Genomic DNA, 26,809 nt, shown 5'->3' with positions numbered 1-26,809 from the left:
CAGGATTACATGTAAAGCAGTCAGTTTCCTGTTCATGAAACGAAGCATGTGGCTATGCTAACTGGTCAATCATGCACCTAAGCGTTTTAGCTTCTCAGTAACAGTAGAGTTTGAAATGTTTTTGATTGACTCCCTGTTAGGTTTATATTGGTGGATTGTCATTTATGCTTAGAGATATATACTCATATATGCTTAGAGGTATATAATCGATTGCATGATGATAGAGGTCTGATCCTTAGCAGTCTGCAAAGACTCTGTGTGCCTTCCAGAGTGTTCTGGCATGCACACATATCCTAAGGTCATGAGAGAGGTCGTACCTTCTCTTACTGTCTTATGGTATGGTAAACACATCTATGTCCATTTAGGTATAAGTGCCTTTTGTTTAGATGAACTGCTGGACTTCCAGGCCAATAGGTCTGTGCTAGACAAACCTATCTTTAGTTGGTCCTTCAAAGCCGGATTCTGCAATCAAACATTCACCGAGGGGAAAAGCGCCAAGCCGGAGTCTTACGCCAGTCGGGACTCATAAAAGCAGCTGTTAAAGGACCTGTGACGTAAAATTCATCACCAGGCCGGTGGGAGAGCGTCCATTTTTCCCTCGATGGATGAAGATTGACGGAATCCAAGACTGATACTGCACGCAAAAGCAACACCAAGTAAGTTGAAAGAGAGCGACTCTATAACCGCGTGACTGGGTTTGTGTCCCGAAACTGGGTTTCGAAATTTAATGTGGAAAATCAAATTTGGGTTAGCAAACCTGGGAAAAAGAAAACTGACTGCTTTAAGTGGGAAAATTGAGAAGGAGTCTGAAACACTGCAAAGAGAAACGTATACAAAATCACACATACAACCAGAAAATGCATTAACCATACTAACATTTACAAATACAATAGAGCTCAAGAAGATTAGGCGGCATCTTGAGCATGTGCTTCTGTTTATCATCTTGTCCAAGTCACTTAGTGAGATGAAAAGTAATACATAGACCAGAGGACTAATAGTATCTTAGGAAAAATGATTCAATCATAGCGGGGGAAAACGTAACAGACAAGTTTTGTTATCAAATGCTGCTGATAACTAACCCTCCAGGTTGCAGGACAACAGTTTAAGGAAGAAAAGAAGATTCTGGTACAACCAACCAGTGATCAGACAACAAATTTAGTTGTTAATATAGTAAATTGTGAGACACTTTCTGCTTAATTGGTGCAGCACAAGTAATTTACTGTATGAAGGAAATTCTCTTTTGTGATAATATTTTGAACATGCATTTCTGTTGTCCTGTCAACTTAGTGGGTTATGAGTTGTTATGCAAATTAGTTGATTATTAGTAGATCAGGGAAAGGTGACTGAATTATAACAGAAGTGAATAGGATATGTTAGAGTCTGCCAGAGTGGAGACTCTAAAAGACTGAGTTTCCTGTTTCTGATGGGTGAATCCTCCACCCAGATTCACACCTCTAAATACATAAGAACAAACTTGTTTTGTGAAATACATGACAACATGTCACATGATTTATGATGCAAAAAAAAGGAAAGCTAAATAAAATGGGTCTGTAACCCAAAGGAGTGATAAACACAGACCTGGGAGGAAACTCATATCTAATAAGACAATAGTAATAATAATGTTGTGTGGTGTGTGGCTGATGGATGAATGTTTTGGGATTAATTTAGCTGATGATTTTTCTTTTGTTACAAAGTTGAACCTGCCAATTACAGGGAGTGCAGAATTATTAGGCAAATGAGTATTTTGTCCACATCATCCTCTTCATGCATGTTGTCTTACTCCAAGCTGTATAGGCTCGAAAGCCTACTACCAATTAAGCATATCAGGTGATGTGCATCTCTGTAATGAGAAGGGGTGTGGTCTAATGACATCAACACCCTATATCAGGTGTGCATAATTATTAGGCAACTTCCTTTCCTTTGGCAAAATGGGTCAAAAGAAGGACTTGACAGGCTCAGAAAAGTCAAAAATAGTGAGATATCTTGCAGAGGGATGCAGCAGTCTCAAAATTGCAAAGCTTCTGAAGCGTGATCATCGAACAATCAAGCGTTTCATTCAAAATAGTCAACAGGGTCGCAAGAAGCGTGTGGAAAAACCAAGGCGCAAAATAACTGCCCATGAACTGAGAAAAGTCAAGCGTGCAGCTGCCAAGATGCCACTTGCCACCAGTTTGGCCATATTTCAGAGCTGCAACATCACTGGAGTGCCCAAAAGCACAAGATGTGCAATACTCAGAGACATGGCCAAGGTAAGAAAGGCTGAAAGACGACCACCACTGAACAAGACACACAAGCTGAAACGTCAAGACTGGGCCAAGAAATATCTCAAGACTGGTTTTTCTAAGGTTTTATGGACTGATGAAATGAGAGTGAGTCTTGATGGGCCAGATGGATGGGCCCGTGGCTGGACTGGTAAAGGGCAGAGAGCTCCAGTCCGACTCAGACGCCAGCAAGGTGGAGTACTGGTTTGGGCTGGTATCATCAAAGATGAGCTTGTGGGGCCTTTTCGGGTTGAGGATGGAGTCAAGCTCAACTCCCAGTCCTACTGCCAGTTTCTGGAAGACACCTTCTTCAAGCAGTGGTACAGGAAGAAGTCTGCATCCTTCAAGAAAAACATGATTTTCATGCAGGACAATGCTCCATCACACGCGTCCAAGTACTCCACAGCATGGCTGGCAAGAAAGGGTATAAAAGAAGAAAAACTAATGACATGGCCTCCTTGTTCACCTGATCTGAACCCCATTGAGAACCTGTGGTCCATCATCAAATGTGAGATTTACAAGGAGGGAAAACAGTACACCTCTCTGAACAGTGTCTGGGAGGCTGTGGTTGCTGCTGCACGCAATGTTGATGGTGAACAGATCAAAACACTGACAGAATCCATGGATGGCAGGCTTTTGAGTGTCCTTGCAAAGAAAGGTGGCTATATTGGTCGCTGATTTGTTTTTGTTTTGTTTTTGAATGTCAGAAATGTATATTTGTGAATGTGGAGATGTTATATTGGTTTCACTGGTAAAAATAAATAATTGAAATGGGTATATATTTGTTTTTTGTTAAGTTGCCTAATAATTATGCACAGTAATAGTCACCTGCACACACAGATATCCCCCTAAAATAGCTAAAACTAAAAACAAACTAAAAACTACTTCCAAAAACATTCAGCTTTGATATTAATGAGTTTTTTGGGTTCAGTGAGAACATGGTTGTTGTTCAATAATAAAATTATTCCTCAAAAATACAACTTGCCTAATAATTCTGCACTCCCTGTAGGTTTGGTATGATTTACCCTCCTGAGATGAGGAGCATGTGTCATGACTTCACTGGGCCTTTTTATTTTGATACTTTCACAGTGCACTGAAAGCTTTGTTTGATAATCTCTGTCGTTGAGCAGATCTGCACGATTAGAACAAAAGCGCTATACGACAAGTTGGGAAAACCGTTGCAAGTGAGCTTTTCCACATTAAAATGGGTTCTGGGGAAAGCAATTTATTTGGGACAATTAGAAAGCGAGTCCTGGTCTAAAAAAAAAGTGAATCCTGTATTTTCTGATGTGCTCTCCTCCTCTACTGGATCACCCCAGGGTTGCTGCCTCTCTCCCCTTCTGTTCATTCTGTACACAAATGAGTGTCGCAGCAATTTCACGAACAGACACATCCTGAAGTTTGCTGACGACACAGTGATCGTCAGTCTTCTAGTGGGGGACGAGTCAGGCCATGGACAGGTTGTAGATGATTTTGTGAATTGCTGTGATGAGTCCTTCCTGTCACTTAATGTGTCAAAAACTAAAGACATGATTATTGATTTTAGGAAGTCCTCTTATAGCTCATCACCTACTATCATTAAAACTGCCGATATTGGGATCGTTGAGAGTTATAAATATCTAGGTGTGGTACTTGACCATAAACTGTGTTTTGAATCTCATGCTGATGCCACTACTAAAAAAGTTCAACAAAGACTGTTCTTTTTAAGCAAAATGAGATCTTTTAATGTCTCATCTGAGATGTTGTCTTTGTTTTATAGAAGTTTTATCGAATCTGTGATGTCTTTTTGTATCGCAGCCTGGTTTGGTAACCTGATGGTGAAGAATAAGAATCGGTTGGGACTTCTGGTAAAAACTGCTAGCAAAATTTCAGGGCGCTGGCAAGATGGACTTTTGGCCATTTACAATAGAAATGTGCTTAGAAAGGCTCATTCTATTATTAATTGTTTGAACCATCCACTTCACAGTGAGTTTGAGTTGTTGCCTTCCGGCCGCCGTTTTAGAGTACCTGTGAGGAAGACTAAAAGGTCTCTTTTATCCCCACTGCATCTTGTCTCCTCAATGGCAAATAACTGTCCTTGGACTTTCTATCACTATTATTGTTATTATTATTTTATAGTATTGTTCTGTTTATTTATATCCTGCTGCTAAACTAATTTCTCCTTGTGGGACAATAAAGAAATTGAATTGAATTGAATTGAAAAGGATTAACCAAGGTAATCCAGTCTAAATTCTTTTTCTTCTTTTTGAAATGACGTCATATTGCTGGCACTAGAAACTTAATGCAACAAGAGATTCTACTAATGGGGAACTGACGGGACTGGTAAAAGCTGACAAGAGCTGACTGACTTAACACCACTATGCAAGGTTAACCCCCACCCAGATGTGACAAAGGGGTGGGTGTATGGATGTGTGTTTCTTTTGTTGCAGCAGCAGGAGGAGACCAGAGGAGGAAACTTTGGGTCACATGACACTATGTGAGCTCTACTGATTTAACCTTTGACTGTAATTTTTCTGGGTTAGTGGATTTATGTGTGAAAGAAACTGTGTTTACTGGCTATATGTTGCTTATGCTATTACACTGTGTTGTTGGGAAAATGTGAATATTACTGGGAGAATGTGTATACAATGTGAGACACATACTGTGTTGAAATCAGTGTCACTCCTTTTCACAGCTACGGATGGTTAACCTTATTACCTTTTTATAGCACCTCTGGAATCTGGTGATCCAGACCTGACCTCCAGGATGCTTCATATGTTTTTCTAATGCTTGTTTTTCTCTAAGAATGCTTGTGAAGGATTCAGCACAGGCAGACAAGTGATGTTAGAGCAGAAGTGCAGTGATTATAGGACATTTTTTAATATTGGGCTCATTATCTGACCACTATTGAGCTCATTAGAGATGAAATAAGTGGAGTGACAAAGTTATGAAAAGTCACTGATTACAATGTGGAATTAATTGGGATGATCCATGATTTGAGGCAAATTATGGCAAAAAGTAGTGGGTTTAATGATTTAGTGTCTCTGTGGTGCTGAATACTTTATTACTCTTATGATACAGTTGTTTGCAAATGTGAAGTTTGTTTTAACTTACAGGTTTTGTCTGACAGGAAGTGATGATGATCGTGTGGATACAGGCTCTGGGTGGAGCTGGGAGTTGAACAACCTTAACATTTAACCACTGACTAATGTTTTTACACAGAGTTACAGGTTTGGAGTAGAGCTACTCCAAGGGGGAAAGCCCTGGGGAATTTTTCAGAGAGAATGTGCAATTTTCTTGTGCATGTCTACTTGTGTGGAGCTGACACAAGGCAAGGGCCATGTGGCAAAGGAGGAGTGTCAATTTTTAAATTGCAAGTACCATGAGAAGGAGTGCCTGAGGAGATCGTCCACAAGATGGAAGCTGAGGCCAGGGGAGAGGCTTCAGGAGGATCAGTGAGGAGCAGAGATCACCTCCAGCACAGCAGACATCCCACAGAGGGCTGTGCCACTGGGCTTCCTAGAGATCGTCATGAGGAGACTTTGAACAGTGAAATCCAGAAGGAGTGAAAGAGATTCGACGTTGACGTTGAGGAAGACAACTACGGTGTAAGACTTGCTATACCCTAAATCTTCAGCGGGGTTGGAACTGGGGAAGCAGAAGGATGAAGGGAGCGTGCCGAGCTCTAATTGACGGCGCAGAGAGGAAGTTCAGCAATGGAATTGTGAATCTGTGAACAGCATAGATGCCAAGTGACTGGGAAATGACTGACTGCAAATTCTTATGAATGCCACCTAATGCTGTGTCACTGTGCTGTGCATACTTTGACACTCTGACGAGGGTCTTCCTTTGTGTCATTGTTGTTGTGATTTGCATCACGACCACTTCTACTAGACTGCTGAAGTGATTCAACAGGTGGGAGCATAACAGCAGTAAAACAACTGGATGCAATACCCTTTCCAAAAAGGTTTTCTGCAGAGATGAAAGGACAATAGAGGAGTCATAAGTGCAGATAATCCACCAGTTTGCTCTATCCCCCACAGGAAGAATGCCTGAAGTGAGGTGATGGGGGTTGATAGAGGCCATAAAACAGAAGTGCTGACGAGGCCTGCAGCTTTGAAGATAGCTGAAAGCCACATTGATGAAAAACAAAACCAACTGGTATGTTTGTATACCCATGTCGGCATACATTTGGACTCTGGTCATATGGACAATGGTGGAAACAACTGGAAGAGACATTTATGAATCTCTGTAGAACTCAAACCACTCTGCGGAGAGATGTGTGATTTACACACCTGGGGAATACACCGCAAAGCTGGAATGATTTTGAAAATGTTAATTCCTGTGTTTGACTATTAACATTCATTTGCTTACTTGTAGGATGCAGTTTACCATTGTATGAGATCAATGAGAAATAGGATAACTGCTAACACATTTATCAACTGTGTACTGCTACAGTAATTTGGGGTGATTGACATATGTTGGGTATAAAAATGCCTGCACTGAAACGGTCAAACACAAGGGAAAATAACTGGGAAATTTCTAGCATAAATGCCAAACAGGGTGGAAATGTTAGGTTTATATTGGTGGATTGTCATTTATGCTTAGAAATATAAACTTATATATGCTTGGAGGTATATAATCAATTGCATGATGATAGAGGTCTGATCCTTAGCAGTCTGCAAAGACTCTGTGTGCCTTCCAGAGTTGTTAGGGAAAATGTTCTAAAACACTTATTCAGTAAAGACTCAGAGAAGAGAAACACACAGAACTTCTTGCTAGCAAGGGCAGCCTCCACTCTAAGAGACTCCAGTGAGAGAACTGCCCCGGTCCTTATTTATACTCCATTGAGCGTATGTGTGTGTGGTGTGTGTGATGTGTGTGTGTGTGTGTGTGTGTGTTGATCAAAGGGTCATATAACATGAAAGCACAAAAGGTACATCCTTGGTCATAAAGAGGGTAGTCTCCCCCACCCTAGATGGCACGGTGAGGAAGTCCAGCAGTTAAAGCACTTAGACTAAAACAGACATAGCTACGTTAAAACAATAAAACAAGGTACGACCTCTCCCATGCTCCCAGGATGTGGGGGTGAACCAAGCCTGCTAAAAATCACACATCCTGTCACTACCAAATAACTACAAACAGCATCCTACCATAAGCAAACTTATAATACTAAAAGATTATACTGACTACTAAATACAATTTTCCATTGACAAGAGTGTTCTGGCATGCACACATATCTTAAGGTCATGAGAGAGGTCGTACCTTCTCTTACTGTCTTATGGTATGGTAAACACATCTATGTCCGTTTAGGTATAAGTGCCTTTTGTTTAGATGAACTGCTGGACTTCCAAGCCAGCAGATTTAGGGAAGTCATTCACAGGGTCACACACACATGGTACTCTTTCTTCACATGTATGCCTGTGTAAGACGTCATATGTTAATGAGACTATGCATATTCATGTAACCACAATAAAGAGCAGTGCTACGGGGGAGCTAACTGAGAGTGACTGGGGTTCGAGCGGCAGGAACAGTCTCAGGCATCTCCCTCGTGCACGAGATCACACAAAGAGTTCAGCCTGGTGTCTAATGCTTTTGCTGTTGTAGTAGAATTGTCTCGTTCCAGCAATAGGTCTGTGCTAGACAAACCTATCACTCCCCTTCACTAAATAACAGGGATTTAGCTAAGAAAGCCTACTTCCCGACCTTCCAGAGGTCTGACTTTATAAGCCTCTTTAATCAATAAATCAAAATGTACAACAAGAATGATAATGCTGTGCTGGAGCAGACAGCTTTCACTTAATGACTCTACTGACTACTGAGGCCAGGGGGAGGATTTGCAGAGTAACACACCTATGCGCATGCGCACTGATGTCGCATAATAACAGTCAACAGTCACAGCAAAGGTGGTTGGATTTAACCCTTTTATTAGATTCTCAACTGTCACCGATGCTGACGAACGGTATCACATGTCAAGGCGTATGGTTGAAAGCAAAGCACCATGCATATGTCGTACGCGGTTTCTCTTCTCTCCCTTGGACATTTAAAAAACGAGATGACATCAGGCATCTGTTTGAGAGTGCAGAAAAAAGCTTTATAAGAGAGAGAGAGAGAGAAAAAGACCTTCTAGGGACTGGGCTTCAAACATATGAGCATACAAGTGCAGCAACACAGACTCTCACAAAGACGCATAAGGACACACACACACAGATACACAGAGAAGAGCTGAATCTCCCATGTGCGCCACTCAGCAGCTTTCTCTTTGGTCCGTCGGTTGGCAGAAAGAGAGGAAGTTAAGGACCTAGAGCGGCACTGGAAGTGGCTTATAATGAGCCAAGTGAAGAGAGAGGACACTGTGCCTACTGTATCCCAGCCATTTGTGACAGGTTAAGGTTGAGGGTCAAACACACACACATACACACGCAAAATGCATGCGCACGTGCAGCCATTCAGCCTTTCAGGGAATCAGTCTCGCTCTGTGAGCATGAAAAGAGCCCAGATGTCAGCGCTCTGCACAGGCTGGCGTTTCTGTTGAAAAGTACTCTGTCTTTCCTTTCTTGCTCTGTGGCACTTTCCTTCCTCATCCTGTTTCACTGCTGAAAATGACCTGGCCAGGCAAACCTATACCTAATGTGCATCCCTGTGGATGGGATCACATGTACCCCTGCCTGCGGGACTGTGCTGTGGCAAACTGTAACCAAACATCAGCAAAAGCAATTTCACCTCCCTCTCTGGGCAGCGGCAATAGCAGCAGAGGCAGCAGGCCCGGGGGCTGGGGACATTAGCCTGATGTTTATCTGGCCACACAGCCCACCGCTAGCCACCAGTCCCTTCTCTCCCTCCCTCCCTCTCTCTCTCTCTCTATCTCTCTCTCTCTCTGTCTTTCTTCCTCTCTCACTCGCGGTTTGATGCTGAGATATGATTTGGTGAGAGGAGAGGAGTCGAGCATATCGATTCAGCCTCTGCCGCTGTCTCTCTCGATCACTCCAACTCTCTCCACTTTCTCTCCCCTCTATCTGCTTCTTTTCTCTCTCCCTCTCTCTCTCTCTCTCTAGCATGCAATCATAATAACCCCTCTCTTAGACGCCCAGGCAATAAACCAGGGCCTCCCTTCTTCCTCCGCACATCTCCCACGGCGAGGACAAAACCAATAAAGGGCCAGCTTAATTACAGCTGCTGAGTGCCGCCGACACCCGGGTACGACACCACGGGGCTGCGGGTGGGCTGCGGGTGGGCTGAACCGTGGGCGAGCTGTGACGGGATATTAGGGAGCAGGAGGAGGGTGCATAAGAAGTATTGAACGTGTAGCCTTAGTCTGCCTCACATCAAGAGAACACTCTTTAGTGCTCACAAAGATGACAAAGAAAGAGGTGACCATTGACTTGAGGCCAGATGAGAAAAATAATAAAAAGAAAGCGTGATGTTCTCTCCTGCCCAAACTGCCACTGATTAGGCGCTCCTTCAGCCGCCAGTCATCTAACTCCCAGCAGCTACAGAGAAGCACCTCAGTCAGCCTGATTTTGCATCCACAATGCTTTAACGTTAAAAGTGTGGGAATAAAAGGCAGGGTATGGCTAGAAGATAAAACACACACTCAGCTGACTTGCTCTGAATGAAGAAGGGTAAGCGGAGAGAGTGTAAATGTGTACACGGGCATCCAGAACAGAGAAGAGTTAATGCAAGGAATGCTTTGGCTCTAATGGGGAAGTATTAAGAAACTATGGTCCATTTTTGGGGCGTGGTTTTGGTAGAAGAACTCCATCATTCAGATGTACTTTCAGTTCACTTAATACCCAAATGACCTTTAAATTTTAGCTTTAACCAGACTAGCATGCTTTAACAACAATACCGGAAGACAGAACTGCAGTTCAATATTGCAGGTGTCTTGCTTTCAAGACCGCCCCTCCCCTAGAATCCAACGCCTTGTTTCGTGTTTTTTCTGGGTCTGCGATCTTTCCCTCTCCTTCTTTTCTCTAGTTCTGTCACATCAACATGAATCTGGGGATCCAGAGCTTCCAGTCCCACAAGCTGCAGTCTGCTATGTCTTGCCTTGTCTACAGCTCTGTCACCATGGTGACTGATGCCTGGGTGTTTCTGCCTCCTCTGGTACGTTCTGTCTGCTCCTTGCCATTTTTTTCACTCCCTGCTTTGTTTCTCCACTGAACTCCACACAACACAGTGCTTATTATCAACATGGGCCGACAAGATGCAAGGGCAACAATAAGTGTAAATTGTGCGTCATTACTTAATCATGTTAGAGATGACTGTATTTTATGTTCTTAGTAGGTTTATTTTTCCAAAATAAAACATCCAGCTAGTTTGATCATCCTGACACAATAAGCTGCGCACCTGTTATGTAACGCTGCTTTGCAATCAAATAACAAAGTAAGACTGCACGTGCAGTACTTATTGACATGCCTGCACTTCCTAATTAGCTCAGTCAAGGACTACTACAGGAAAATTAGCTGCTCCAGATGCACCGCTGAAAAGCAAATGAAATTTGGCTCTTAACTGAGCGGGCTCACACCTTCTCAGTGAAATAATTTGGGATGAAACATAAGTTAAATGTAAAGATTCTCGTAATATTTTTTTGTTCCATTTGGGAAAGTTGTGCAAAAGTATTTCAATGGGAAACTGCCATGATATTCATTTTATCCGAATCAGAATACTTTATCAATCCCAAAGGAAATTATATTGGTTAGTCTCCATCTATTGCCAAATAACGTGACAAAATGGTAAATGAGTTGCCCACTAAAACAAGTATGGAACATTTACATGTTGGAAATATTGCCGACCGGGTGTCAGTGGCAGCGAACCACACAATTCCCACAGCTGCAACTGTACATTTAAAGCATTTATCTGGTGAAACAACAGGTACTTGTATGAAGTTATAGGAAATGCAGTGTGTTTGCTCATAGGCTTAACTCTACTACTATTATTCGTCAAAAAATGCATTTGTTAAAAGTGGGCAGCGGTTATTTTCAGCATTTTTTTTTTGACAGCAAATTAGTTCAAATATTGCAAGTAGGGCCACAAAAGGAGCAGCAACAGTGAGCTGTCAGATGAGCCTCCTCACTGACATAACTGACTACTTTCACCATGCCCTACAGACTCGACCCATCTGCAGTGACAGACAAGAAAGTCTAAATATTACCTGACTTCAGTTTGTTTTGCTGCTGCCAGAATTCAGTGCTCTGTTACCACTACTGGTGTCACCAAATCAGCAGGACCGAAATCGCTGAGACTGCTGCTCTTGGTTTCAAATTCACTGATCCTTTTTCCACGAGTTTTTGACAATAAAGATACAAATTGTGGACATCCTTTAGCCAATGTAGAAATCATGTATAATATGTTGATACAGGGAAATCAAATATCGATATTTTATTAAATAAATGAAAATAAATAAATAATAAATAAATGGAAATACTCTGTCAACAAGAGGGCTCGTCTCCTGCACAAAACAACCTGAGATAACGTTAGCTGAGCAAGCATCCAATTAACTGTCCCAACTGAAAAACCATGCGACATATAATAATAAGGTCAAGATGGTATTAGTAATTCCCAACTTGACCTCATTCAATCTTCATGGCAACATTTATGGCAGGTTTTAGTGACAGTGTTTGTATGCTTGACAATCTCATTTTACATCAATAAGAAATAACTGAAGAGAAATAACTTCGTCTTATTGGGTGAAACATATTGACAAAGTTTAACTTTGAGGACATAATTTGTGTTTGAAGGAAAGGTGATAACTTGTGTAATATGTTATTGCAACTCTAATTTTATTGCAAAATGTAAAAAATATGTGTTAAAAAAGTGTCAAAACATCGTATCAAGGGGGGTCTAGTCCCACCTCTAGAAGAACATCGTCATTCTCATCCCGATAACTTTTGATATTGATCGACAGAGACAAAACAGCATCATTTCTAATGATGAAAAATTACACCTTATTGTTATGGCAACCCAACTGTTGGAGGGGACGAGAGCAGAGACCGTGATGGGCGTGGGAGAAATCCAGAGAGTTTCCACATCAGAGGAACCTTTAGTGTGATGCTGACGGTGCTGGTAATAAGCTGGTTTGCAACGTGCCGCACGTATAGGCTAGAAAATCCACAGCTGCAAATACACCGTCACTGCAGGAGGACAATATACGTGAATGTGGCATGATGTAAACAGCTGTGAGTAAGAGGATGACTCACTGAACTCACGCCCCAGATTGTGCGGCACAATCGGAATCATCGAGCAGCAGCCACGTCGATTTCATTTAACATGCTGGATTTGATGCATGGAGATGATTTCATTACATTGCATCTGTGCCGAAAATCAAACGCTCCTGTATACATATCCCACTTATTCTGCATCACACACTTCACAACAGGGGAAAGACTACAAAAACTGCACCGTAAAAAAAAAAAAGAACTCAGTAACATGCCTTCTAATGCTACAAACAAAAGTCCAGCAGACACAATCTGGTCTGAGGTATTCTGGAGAAGAGAAGCACAAAGAGATGCAACACTGGATGGGTTATAAGCGGAAAGCGTGTGTATTAGAGGCGGCGGCAGGGAGGGAGTATGGTTGCAGTTTAAATGTAGTGACCACTCAATTCCAAACCATTCAAGCCTTCTAAGAACAGATCTCACACACCCCATTAGAACCTCTGCTGACGCACACATGCATAATACATGGAAGCTGGATCTAAAAGCATACAGCCCATTAGGAGGCCGAGCCTGTGAAAAGAGTAACAGATAGAGAGGGAGAGAGACTCAAACGGCTGCGATCGAACGGATTGCTAAGCTGGATATCTGCTGATAACAGCACACACTGCTGGTTTAAGGAGTTGTGTTGTTATTGTGCGCTTGACCACACTGTGTACAGACAAATTAGCGAACAAAGAGGATGACACCGGCTGTGCTGTCCTGAAAAAGTAACTACGATTAAGAGTCTGTCATGACAGCTTCTTGCCATTGAGAAATACCAGCTGCAAATGTGATCGTTTATCATTAAAAAGACAGCCTGTTTTGGACTGCTTTCGACCACCACCATCCTCAAACTGAAAGGTTTTGCTGAGAAGAAAACAACAACAAAAAGGTTGCAATGGAAAATAAGTTCAATTTAATCAGTAAGATGTAATGCTTGCTGGATCACAGTTTCCAGGCACAGATACCCACCCCCCACCCCCTGTTCCGCCCTTCCAGTGGCTGAGTGTTCTGGCCATGTAATGTGAGGTGGCAGAGAGCCCGGCAAAGCTGTAAATTATTTCTGACGGTAGGGGTGGGGGGACAACAGGGGGAAAGACTCGCAAGTCCCAAGAGACAGACTGTGGATGGTGTGGCGATACGGGGGCCTGCGTCTATAGCAAGAAAAGAAAAGTAGCCTGTCGGTCCCCCAAGCCTCGACCCTAAAGCTGGAAGTTTACGGCCCTTCTGCAGCCTGCATAATGTGTCCAACAGCCATGCCTGACCAGATGACCAGAGGCCTGTCCATAGGGTACAGGGCATTTAGCAGACTAATCGTAATATGCTTCGGTGCATCTCTCTCTCTCTCTCTCTCGTTCTCTTTACACACACACTACGCTCCTTTCTATCTAGCAGCAAATGTAAAATTACAGCAATGCCTGTATGTTGCAGTGACGCTGTACTGGAAAGGTTTTTAAAGCACAGCAAATGTAAGTAATTATTGCTCTGTTAGTCTAAGCATAGATTATTAATTCATCTGCAAAATGCACATGATGTCCATTCTTGCTGCCATTTTGCTGTCAAGTAACTGACACCTTAAAAAAAAAACTTGCCTCCCCCTATACACCTTCAAAAGAACATATAGTGGGCGTGTAGGGGAATTGAGTAGGGGGTGGGGGGGAGTCCCCACTCATCCCCATCACTGGACTCCTAAGATGTACATTAACCCCTCATGATCGTTGCCTCCCTCATGTTCTCCTCTCAGGCAGCAGCAGCAGCAGGGCACAGACATGCTGCAGCAGCCGTGCGCTGGGCCATAAAGGCGCACGCGCGTATATACATTTACGGTAACCCCCGATGTGGTCACAGTGTGCCTATAAAACTACCAACATCCAACCGTACAAGCTTGCGCGCGTGCACGCGCACTGAGCAAAGAGCGGCAGGGACGTTGATCGGCCCCCATCATCCCAGCCAGGAAATATCTGCAGCAGCACTATACTGTAGGCTGTTATTACGCAGGCAGGCTACCGATCGATACATGCACCCCCCCCCCCCCAAAAAAAAAAAAAAACCCTCGCCTGACATACCAACGGGGAAGCCCTCCCTCATAAATCTGGGCATTTCTTTTACAAAGGAATCACTCACCCGATGTTGCTCAGCGCCTGCTCGAACAGCTCCGTCTGCAAGATGTTCTGAGGTGCCGTGAAAGCCCCGTTGAAATGTGATAAAACCGAGCTACAGAACTGACGCAATGTCTCAAACTGCATTTTCCCCCCACCTCGGTTTTCTTTTTATCCTCAGTAAGTGCTCAGCCTTTTCCCTTTTCCCACCATTACATCCCAAAGCCTGCGCTCTCTCCGGACGCCCCCCTTCTAAACATACACCTTGTCAGTTTTTTTTCTTATTATTATTAGTAGTAGTGGTAGTATTAATGTTATCTCCCGGGGGCGCATTAAACGCAAATAAGACGCCGATCAAGTTCCATATTCCTCCTTGCGCTGCTGGTAAAAAAGTGTCCTTAAACGAGACGCATACCGGGTGGGCTCCTTCGGTCATAATGCTTCGGACTTGCAGCGAGAAAAGGGAGGCAGTGCCGGTGCCGGTAACAAGCCTTTTCTTCTTCTCGCGGCAGCGGCAAAAATCTCTTCTCCGTGTGCGGGGAGAGGTGAAGGAGCGTCCGGAGGAAAGAAAAAGCGAAGAACCATCCTACACGGCACCCGGCGGCGGCGGCAGCATCCCCGTACCGGCGCATCAGCTGCTGCCTCACATTCAACTCATATTTCCCGTTGCCCATGAAGAGTACACACTTGCCCTGACACGCGCACAGACACGTACGCACGCGCTACCGATACAGTCGCGCGAACTCTTTCGCCATATCTCTCCATTCTGTCTCGCGCACTCTTCGGGAAGCGCACAGCGGCAGATAACCGTCAGAATCACGCACGAGGGGGGTGGAAGGGGGCGTGCTAGCGTCACGGCTTTTTGTCTTTCCGACATTCCACATCCGGCTTTGGAATATCAGCGCTACATCAATCAGCAATAAAGTTACTGTGAGGACAAAGCACGCAACTAATGAGGGCTTTCCCGAGAGCCTGCTTGTTTATTTAGTTATTTAATGCGTTTCATTTCGTCCAGAGAGCCAACTGTAAACACTTGAAATTAGCCAAAAAGAACCCAGTTAATTCCAGGCCCTTCTTTAAAGCTGATGCATTTAATGTGGTTACATATTTTTACAAGTCTTCGTGTTTTTCAGAAATCTGTTTGTTTGTACGGGTTTTTTTGTTGTATTTTTTTTTAAATTCAGTTTACTTTCCAGAGTTGGAAGAAGTTTAATTTAAGTTAGTTTCAGTCGTAGTTATTATTATTAATAATAATAATAGTAATAATAATAACCATTATCATTATTATTATTTGGTTTTAATGTTCGTAATATTCCAAGTTCACTAAGTCGTTTCAGTTGGCTTAATTGTTTTTTCACATGTCTACTTTTTATGTTTATTTTACGTTAATAAACCTTTTTTGTTTTTTACATCTACTTGTGGTTGTTAGTTTAGTTTTAGTAAACTATTATAACCCTGCTGAGAGATAAAATATAGATCTGCTATATTTAAAGCAGCGCTTCAGCTGCTAATCAACACAATAAAGTGGCCCTTGTTTAAGCATGAGGCAGTTAATGTATTTATGTAGGATGTTGTTGGCACTGTGATCATGTTAGGATAATAAAATCCGGAATAAAACAAACATGCAGATGCTATAGTTACCCACATCTATCTAAACTCAAACATATATGAAGTACTATAAATACTAGACTATGAAAATATTAAGCTTAGAGGGATTGCAAATGTTTGTATTATTCCACTGTTCCATGCAAGGGACCAGGTGAGTCAGCATCAAAAACAGTCAGGCCCCTTTAGGTTTACCTAAACCCAAAACCTCACTCGATTATATAAATAAAATTGAACTGAAATGAACTGCTGGGCTCAAAACAAACCCTCTCCTACTTAATACAAATCTAAAGGAAAATATTATATGTTCAAATGAAACTGATGACTAAAACAACAAAAACTATTAACCCTGAACTATCTGTGTCAGCTGTTCTACCATATTATCATTTCACTGCAGAGCTGATCGAGTCCAATGCGGCACGTGCATAAAATAGGACTAGTGCCGGTACACAACTTTAAACTGGGACAGACTAGGTTAGACTAAACAATTGTCCCAAGCTTACTATGTAACACACTGGGTTTTGCTGGTTGTTACAGGATGTTCGAGCTAGGTTTATCGTGCTCCTTCCTCTTCTCACATTTTTTTGGCAGGGTGAATGTGCCCGCTGCTGGGTTAAATGTGTTGAAAATGCAGAATCTGAAGAAATTCTCCCAGGGAGTACATTCCAGTCCCTGTTTAGGTATGGCGGTTTCATCAGCATCACCCAACACTGCAGCTGTCCTGGCATATTTGTGCGTTCATTCAAATGACACCTTCGAGACCAAGACAAATTGGAAGCCCTCCCAAGTTATTTCTCCTTATAAATAGACCTCCAGCTTTTCCCCCTCCTTTTTTAGCACAACAGATCCAGGAGTTAATTTAAACATTCTTTAAGATTAATGAAAGTGGGTTTCGGTGCTTATGCGGAGGGAGTTCTATTTATACACTCTGTGTTATCCATCATCAGCATTATCCCATGAATTTTCAGACAGCCAGTTTCCTGTTTTGTCACTGCAAATGTAGGCAATGTCAATGCGAGAATTACTCCCTGGTACCATCTCCACCTCTCAAAGCTATGCAATCATTCACCATATAATGGCAAAATCCTCGGCCGGAAACAAAAAGTGATTGAGTGACTGACTGTTTGGAGCAGTCTGAGCAACTCCTGCATTACTTTGCACTGTAAAGCACTGCAGCTTTAATTACAATTTGCAGTTGATTCTCTGCTCTCTTTTTTTTTTTAATCATTGGACAGTCTAAGGGAGATTCAACAAGAACACTGTGGCCATCCTTATCTTCCAACTGCATCCAAGCCATCAAGACTGTAGGGAAAAGTCTGATCCCCTGACTAAAGTCTGCTACATTATGTTTGCATGTGTTTCCGTTTCCACAACTACAAGAAGGACATAACCTCTATATAACTACCAAAATAAAGCTGACCTGCTGTATAAAACTGTAACCTTGTGTGTTATACATCACTGAATGTGTAACAATCTCGCACCCTGGGTATATCTGATGGAAGATGGGAGAATAACATCATGCCATCACTGTAACAGACTGATGAAGTGGCAGTGTTACGTATCCCATGTCTGAAAAGGCTTCATGTGTCACTCTGCTTGCTCATTGTGTTCTTGTCTATATTTCTGTAGGGTTTGTACCTTACAGTATAAAGTTCCCTGAGATGCACACGGCTATGAATCGGTCCTGTATATAAATATGTAAACTGAACCGATTCAAATTAAACTATAGCACAGTGGCCTCATTACACAGTGAAAGCTCTAACAGGACACTCGTGTATTTCCAACTGACTTGCAGGGCAGATGTGTTAAATGGACTTCACGTATGAGATTTTTAGTGGATTCTGAGGACTGTGTTTAGAGACATGTTGTAACCAGAGTTGTGCAGGTTGTTTTGTCCCTGTGCTACACAGGTCAGCGTAACTGTACTTTGCTGGCATGTAACACAGATACACATAAATTACTCTGGGCTAACTCTGTACAACTCTCCAATTAGATCCAGGCTATCCACTGAGTGTGCTCTCCACAACGTGGCTAAGTATACAGCCTGCATTTCCCATCTTTCCTATAAAGAAGTATGGAGAGGGAGAACAGACAGAGAGAGACAAGGGGGCAACTGTTAGTCTGTGAGCAATAAGGTTGCTGTGGCACACCAAGGGTTGTGGAAAACAAAGCCTTACGCTGAACAAATGCTGAGTTACCTTACATCTGAGAAGGAGCAAAGACGGACATGAGAGGGCTTTTTTGTTGTTGTTTTATTTCAAGGGCTCTGCTGAGAAATTCCAGAGAGTGTACAGATCCTGACTATAAGCGTCCATCCAACCTTTAGAAGAATAAAGAGCAAGGAGCCCCCATGTGGACATCAAAGTAACTACTTTACTTGACACCAGCATCAAGAAAAAGGCAACCGGATATGGGATTCACAAACACAGCGTGTCCGTGTTGTCAGCATGTGAGAGTGTTGCACTCAGAGGGAGCGCTTAGTGCATATGACAAAAGAAACACAGTGTTCTGCATTGTAATTAGCTCACTCTTCCTTTTCGAATAAAAACAAACAAACAAAAAAACCCATCCTATTAATACTTTATTTACTGCAGTGGCCGAGCTGGCCTACAAACAGGACTAATTACTAAATAGGACCGCTGCAGTGAAAAAGTGCGCTTTTGTCTCAAAAACAGAGATAGTACTAATCACTGCACACACACCTCACCTGCCTGTTTCCCATTGCAGCTGAATCAGAGTTTCAACCATCTGTGATCATGTGTGCCACTGTGGTGTATGTGTGTGCATGCATGCATGTGTGTGTAATGAAGAAAGAATGAGTGGGTGGATGACTGTAGTAGAATAGCTGAGTTAGTGCCAGTTAGACACAGTATATGTCTCCCTGTGTCCTTTATAGGTCTCATGGGCTCCATGTAGAAGAAGCTTATATGGATTCTTATGGCAGGCTTGCATGTCTGTTCCTTCTACAGCAACACAGAGCAGCGGTAATGTTAAAAGGCTTTCTGCTGTTAGATGAACCACCTTTATGAAGCTCTTGTCTGTAACTTACACCGTGCATGCAGCGCATGCTTGCTTGTTTGTTGTTGTTTTTCACAAACAGAAGTGAGGTGTGCATGTGTGGGGCTCGTGTACCTTAGCCCTGAACCGTTGTCAAGGGACGCCTGTCTGGGCAGGAGCCCGCCGTGAGGTCTGTTTCTGTCTGACGCTGGTGTCAAGTCTCCTGAGGCTCCCTGGTAGGGGTATAGGGACGGGTCCTGCAGTTTGGCCTTCTTCCCCTGTGGCCCACCCTCAAACACACCCCGCGCTTGATCAGGCCCCGAGCCGTAGAACCATGCCCCCGATTTGGTGAGGATTTCTTGTTGTTTTCGGCACAAGTTGCATACCCACATAACCTGCAGGCAAGAGAAGGGGAACAGTTAGTTCAACTGAAGAGGCGGTGGCAGCCTTATAAAACCTAAGATGAGCTGCAATGGAGTAATTTGTGTATTTGTTATCTAAAGCTGTAACATGACTATGAGGCATATTGTTGTTGCTGGGTGAACAAAAAAACCAAAAAGATCTCTCAAGGAGTTTGACAATCAGGAATCAGGAAGACAGCTTTTATGAAAGTGAGTAAAATGAGTGTTTTCACCCCTGCAGCGACAATATTCATAAACACTACTCACAATTCATGGTGATGAGGTGAATGATGAAATATTAGACACATGCAGCAGCCTTTTAAATCAGTGAAAGGTAAAGTGACATGAGTGCAGATTTTTTTTTTATTGCTGCTCTACATTTTGAGCCTGTGCGTCCATCCTCTACAGTAGTTTTAGTGCAAATACAGTCGACTAACAGCAGAGGCTACATCATAGTGAATGTTACGCATATTCTGCTTATATATTTTAAAGGGAATGGCAATAATTTTTTTTCTGTGTTGTGTCATCCTGGGTAAATAAAATAATGTTTATTTATTGGTATAGCTGGATTGTCAGCTGGATTGTCAGTGGACAGTAATATCACTCGGGTGATATTATTTTACTCTCTCATTGAGTAAAATTTGAGAAGAGTAAGACCTTACTAAATGACTGGCAGGCCAGACAGCCAGTTGGGGGTGGCAAAGAGCCACTGCAGCACCCCACCCCCGACCCACACCACACGTCGTGCCTTTACAGTCCCAGTGCTGAGTCAGTGCATTACCGTTATTAGTATAAGCGGGTGCTGAATTGACCAAAATGTTATTTCTACATTAACTGAACTTGTTTAAACTGCGCCCGCCTGTACGGCAACTGTCAGAACAGGTTCAAAGGCTCGATCTGTACCACAGCTCCAAACTGCTTATCTCAGCCACTGGTTCGAAACGAAATACAAAGAGACGCAGAGTTGGGTCTCTCCACCTCCGTGGCAGAGACCTAACAAATTATTATAGTTGGTAACAACCCAAAACATCCTATGCAACCTTTGCACTAACACACAGACCAAGAAATTTTTTCTGGGTGGGACAGAGAGAAAACAAAAGCTGTCATCAAGTTACACAGTCAATCATTCAGTTTTATAAATTGTCACACTGTTATATCACAACACCCTGGGTGCAGTCGAACAGTAAGGAAAAAGCCTCCTATAAGACCTCCTGTGTCTTTTCCTAAGCAATATATGAAATTCCCCTCTTGCCCATCCGGGCGGTCTTTATCCTTCGAGCTCGGGTCCTCTACCAGAGGCCTGGGAGCTTGAGGGCCCTAGGACTGCGCTCTTCTGGACAGAGATCTCGGATGTTGTTCCTGGGATCTGCTGGAGCCACTCGCCTAGCTTGGGGGTCACTGCACCGTGCGCTCTGATTACCACTGGGACCATTGTTACCTTCACGCTCCACATCTTCTCGAGTTCTTCTCTGAGCCCTTGGTACTTCTCCAGCTTCTCGTGTTCCTTCTTCCAGATGTTGCTGTCATTTGGTATCACTACATCTATCACTACGGCTGTCTTCCTCTGCCTGTCTACCACTACTATGTCCAGTTGGTTAGCCATCACCATTTTGTCCGTCTGTATCTGGAAGTCCGACAGGATCTTAGCTCAGTCATTCTCCACCACCCTAGAGGGCATCTCCCATTTTGACTTCGGGACTTCCAGGCCTTGTCGGCACAGATGTTTCTGTATACTCTGCCGACCACTTGGTTATGCCGTTCCATGTATGCCCTGCCTGCTAGCATCTTGCACCCTGCTGTTATGTGCAGGATTGTCTCAGGGGCATCTTTACACAGCCTGCACCTGGGGTCTTGCCTGGTGTGATAGACCCCAGAACTATTGATCTTGTGCTTAGAGCTTGTTCCTGTGCTGCCATGATTATGTCCATAGTAATGCATTCACATCATCTAGTAGACCTTCAGAGGATACTTCACGTAATCTTGATAACCGGCTATGGAGGGATTATGTTTCAAGGTCAGTTCCTTCTTCCATTGCATATATATGTATAGAGAGAGAGAGAGAGAGAGAGAGAGAGAGAGAGATGCTACACGACTGAAACACACAAGAAACACCTCACAAAAAAAGAGAACATCAGCCTTTTTTTTAAACACAGGTTAATGTCACAATAATGAAGGATCTGCATTATATTTCATAGGTCAAAGGAAGCTCAGCATCTACACATCTACACAGTATGTACTGGTCTATGTTCTAGTGACACATGAGGTATTTATGACCTCCTATCAGTGTTACAGATGACTTAGAACTCTGGTCACACACAATGGAAGCAGCGAGGCTACACACTGTGCTTTATGTGTCCCAGAGGACAGGAGCCAATCAGACCACAACTTCCTTTATTTATCCAGTGCCACTGTGAGAGCTCTGCAGCAAACCAGGGGTCACTGTAGAAGACCAAGCTGTCACCTTACTCCTAATCAACGCCACATTACCTCCTGTATTTGATTTAACTAACATTGTGAATTGTAACTAAATCATGGGAAGTTATCTCAACGTGGAAGTCTCCAATCACACAAAGGAGTCTGTTTTTTTTTTTTTTTTTGCTTCAGGTAACAGTGCTCTGCAGTAATCAAGGCAGAGCAGCGTATGCCAGCACCTTCAGTATGTCTGCTGACAAAACACGTGCACACACATTACTAAACACCAGGAGACCCCAAAGGCTGCAGCTATTCCACCAAAGACTAGTTAAATCCCACATATCAATCATCACCGACAAAGACAAATACAAAAAGGCTATTAATGATAATCTAGGTATAATTTATATGATTCTTTCAGAGTTTTGTTTTTCTCAGCCAAACAATTTTTTTGTGTGTGGACGAGTGGATTAAGCTTACTCATGGAGAAATGTGTGGGTATCTACACTAATAAAGTAACTAACTACATTAGAGCATGTAGGATCATGGGAAAAAAATGTTTTACCTGGTTAATTACCTGAAATCTGCCCTTTCCACTGCTGTAGCCAATGACCTACATATTTACTCCTCCAAACTGCAATTAACAGGGAGTCAGTTACTGTGCACCTCCCCAGTCTGCCAATAATAATTAACCATATTCTCAGCCCTTGGACTGCACATGTCAAGCTCTTTTATCTCATCAGCGAAATACCTGATAGCCTATTAGTATTCCAAAAACACAGGCCAAAAAAAAAAACTGCATGGGTCCAGAAAATGTTGCACACACTGAGCTTCAGACATCAATACTTGGATTTGATTTGCACTTTGGATCTGAGTCAGAATAAAAATTGAGGGTTATAAAGTCTATTAGACAGGAGGAGGGGAAAAACCTCCACAGGCTGAATCTACAATATCTAAAAAACACTGAATGAAATTAAATGAAATTATGTAGTGACACTGATGACAGGGCATTTTCTGTGGTTGCCTAAATGTTTTACAGAGGTTATAGAGGGGCTTGAGAGGCTAGCGAGTGCTATCTGGTTTAGCAGTTCAAAGACTTCTGAGCTACAAAATTTCTCAAATTCAACCCAAAAATAAGAAATCTGCTGAAACTTTGACGGTAGAGATAAGATCTCATGCTGTAGCACAGTACTAGATGTGTGACAGTAACGGAAGCACGTTGGTTTGTCTTTAGTCACACTGGCAGACACCACACAGCATAAGGCTGCTAACAGTCCATCCAGGGATGCAATCCAAAGACAGATTGAGCTCAACCCACACTGACAGGAAACTATTATAACCTCCATTCATTTGCAGAGCACATTGACAAAAAGACTCCACAGTAGATGAATGCATTCACAATGACACACACACACACACTGGTCAAGCAGCTGTAACAGCCCCAGGTATTTTCACTATCACTGCAGCCATTCTGCTCCAGACTCTCAAACACACGCGCTTCCCTTTGGCTCAACTCTTCACGGCTGAGCGCAGGCAGCGGGTTTGGGGGCTTGTGGCCCTCGGGCAGGACCATTTCTCTCTGTGTTTGCACATTTCATAGTCATTGAACCTGCAGTTAAAAATAGAAAAATAAAAAAAAAATAAAAAAATAAAGCGCTACCACCCTGTCCAAAGCACCTGGAAGATAGATACTCTATTCAACCTGCTATAGGCTGCTTACTGAGGCAGTGAATTAAGGGAAATACACACCACATGCCACAGGATCAATAAATAATTTCCTTTCCAATACTTTCTCATCAGACCAAAGGTTTGTTTTTTAGGGTAGCAGCAAATATCATCTTCCAAAAAAAGTGGGTGTGTTCTTGGGGAATTGGCAGTGCACATTCACATATGTCTTTGAAGGAGAGGTTATCTTTGACACCACCCCCCCCCCTTTTTTTTTTTTTGCTGTGAATAAGCCAACAAGTAAAGACAACAACATGTATCCATCAGCAATGTCCATTACATATTAAACACTGTTGTGCATGCTCCATTCAATTTTTTCCTGAAAGAGACATCCCCTCACAAAGCTGCTGGATCTGCAGCAAGCAGAGAGCACCGAGCTCTCTCTTGTGGCCATTAAATGACACTGCAACATTATTTAACACTCCAGAGTGAATCAGCAGTATCCTTCCAGGCAAAAAACAAGAAAAGCAGAAAGCCAGCTCCAGCGTTAAATGACACTTTTAGATTTATTCATTTTACACTCATTCATCCGTAACATCGTCACAGGATGCTATTTCAAATCGAGATGAGGAGCTTCTGGTGACATCTGTGCCACATTCATTTGTTTAACAGTTATAAAGAAACCCTGCTGAGTGTCCGTGCCACGATTCCAACTGAAGATTGCATTTGGAGGTTTTCTGTGAAATTTGTTGCATATCAGCTGCCTAATAGAGACAAAAATAAGCTCATCTACAGCTAAAGCAGCAACAAGCTGCAATATTGATGGGGCAGTAAATGAACTGTCATAGGTATCATATTGCATCCCTGTTTCCCTGCTTCACCTGAACTGGGGTGAACTGAACCGCTCATTAAAGACTCATTGTTTGGGTAGTGAAGTGTTCCTCAGAACATCCCGACCTGGACAGAGTCCAGCTTAAGCACACAGGCATCACAAAGTATCCCAGCTGCAGTCCAGAGTGGATGAGATCTGAACACTTTGGCCTTATGAAAGGGAACAGAATGCACCAGGAGGGTAACATAGCATGTTTCAGCAGAGGTTATCACCCAATATTTCCCTTATTACATCATATTAAAGATGCATATTCAGTTTGAGGAGTTTTGAGGCACTTCTCTAGAATGAAAGGTTTACAGGGTGTCATTATTATTTTTGTTGTTTTGTAAGTGTGTATTCCAGCCAATACTAACGCAAGGAGAGCGCCTACATTCACATGCCCTAACACTGACTGCACGTGGTGAATTACATTTTAATGAGCTTCTAATTTTAGTGTTGCGCGGCAGTAATAATAATAGACTTGATGAATATTTATGCTCCTTGTTTGAAGTTCAAGAGACACAAGAAAGAGGAGGGGACTGCTGTGGAAAACCAGTGTATGGATTCACACAAAAATGGCTGATGCCTGTCAGACCCACAGCCCCTTCAGCCTCTCTGTGACCCAAATAAACGTGTTAAAAATGGGGTTTTTTTGTTTTTTGACTGGCACTGCGCGCTCAGTGGAGACAAACGCATGCAGTACTGTCGGTAGGATAAAAGGAATCTGATTTGGGATTTTCTGAAAAGAAATTGCTGCAACACATGCTGTGTTCGGCCAGAGTGCTGAACTGAAACGGCCACCTTTATGGCAAACAAAATGACCAGTGGTTTAAAAAAAAAAAAAAAAAACAGCAAAAAACAAACAAACAAACAAAACCGCGATGTTGTCACTCTGAAGCTCGTTCAGCTTACCCATGATGCCGCTGAGACAAAGATAGCCGTCTCTCCAAGTCATTTCAATAACGTGCTGACGACCGTCAGAGGCTTCTGCTCCTGAAAGCCAAGAAGCGATTCCGACCTTCAGCACCGCGGACAGCTCCGAGTACTGACACCGGGTTGCCTTCCTGTCTGCCGGACAGCAGCTGCTGAAAACACCGTGAAGATAACACCGGGGGGATCAACCGGCCACATCCGATCCAAGAAAACCGACCAACGAAGCCTTATTCCCTTATTTCTTTCCAACAAAGCGATAACGGACTGCACAGAAGCCTCAATTCCTGCTTGTGCCGTTATACTAGATCCATCCGTGCAAACAGTCCCGGACTGAATGTCAGCAGCGTCTCTCCGAGAAAAAACAAAACATAAAAAAACCCAAAACCCAAACATGTGAGGTGAGCAGTAACGCGTCAAATCACGCTGTGTGAGTTCATCTGGAACAGAGAGTCAGAGCTCTGCTGGACCTAAAAGAGCTGATTACATATGCGACGCGTCCCAGCTCTGCTCCCACACTCCGGCAGACAACGGACAACAGCTACAGCCGCTGTTCCCCCCTCCCGCAGTTAGCGTTCACAGGAACACTAGAGTCTGTGCTGGAAATGCACCCCGAGCCTCCGCAAAGAGACTGGAAAACAAACGCGTCATCGTGCATTTGCCCTCGTGTCACACTGCCGCTGGACCAGGAGTCGCAAAATGTTGAACCCACGCGAGGAGAAAAAGCAAAAAAAAAAAACAAGTGAAACAGCGATCAAATCACTTGAGGAACTGAGCCGGGTGATGAGGTGTCGTCAGTCTATACCAAGCTTCCACCCTCATGTGAAATCTGCCCCCCCTCCCATAACATGTGCAAGCAGCATTTTGTCTACTATGAAGGAAAGCACAGAAACGTCCTTGTACAGCTACATTTGGAGAGAGAAAAAAATGACGAGATGTGCATTTTTCATGCTTTCTATCACAGATATATATATAGCAGAGGTAAATGTATAATTAGCCAGGTTACAAAGCTCTGCAGGTTCAGTCATAAATAGGTGGCATCAGTATCACAGCATAGAGCCGAAAAAACGCATCTGTGCGTCAGTTATGTCATATTTCAAGACGTTGGAACACATTTATTAAAGGGATTTCTAACTGCATTACTACTGTAACATGCATGTTCAGCACATAGGAAAAAAGGTGCATCTCTATGAAAATCAGAAAACAGTTAGTAGTACACCATCAAGGAGCATTGTTCTAATGGTGAAAGCAATTTCACTGGTGCCATTTATAGAGTCATAATTTTTCTTTGATTCATTAAATTTTTTTAAAAAGGAAATAGAATCCAACAAAGTAGCGTCGTCCTTGTGCTTCTATTTTATAGCAGGAATGTCGAGGGTCCAGGAAGCACATGTAA

The 26,809-nt window shown here is 43.0% G+C and overlaps 1 protein-coding gene across 1 annotated transcript in view; it reads right to left on the bottom strand.

The window, feature by feature from the left end:
- Nucleotides 1–26,809, bottom strand: part of rims2a (regulating synaptic membrane exocytosis 2a) — a 153,469-nt gene that overhangs the window by 89,267 nt on the left and 37,393 nt on the right. Inside the window, 1 exon segment of the mRNA XM_040013344.1 lies at nucleotides 19,273–19,532. Coding sequence (XP_039869278.1) covers nucleotides 19,273–19,532 — 260 coding nt within the window.

The sequence above is a fragment of the Simochromis diagramma genome, unplaced genomic scaffold, assembly GCF_900408965.1.
Source record: "Simochromis diagramma unplaced genomic scaffold, fSimDia1.1 OVJJ01000618.1, whole genome shotgun sequence".
NCBI lineage: Eukaryota > Metazoa > Chordata > Actinopteri > Cichliformes > Cichlidae > Simochromis > Simochromis diagramma.
The sequence above is the reverse complement of the archived record's forward strand: the minus strand, read 5'-3'. Positions and strand labels throughout refer to the sequence as shown.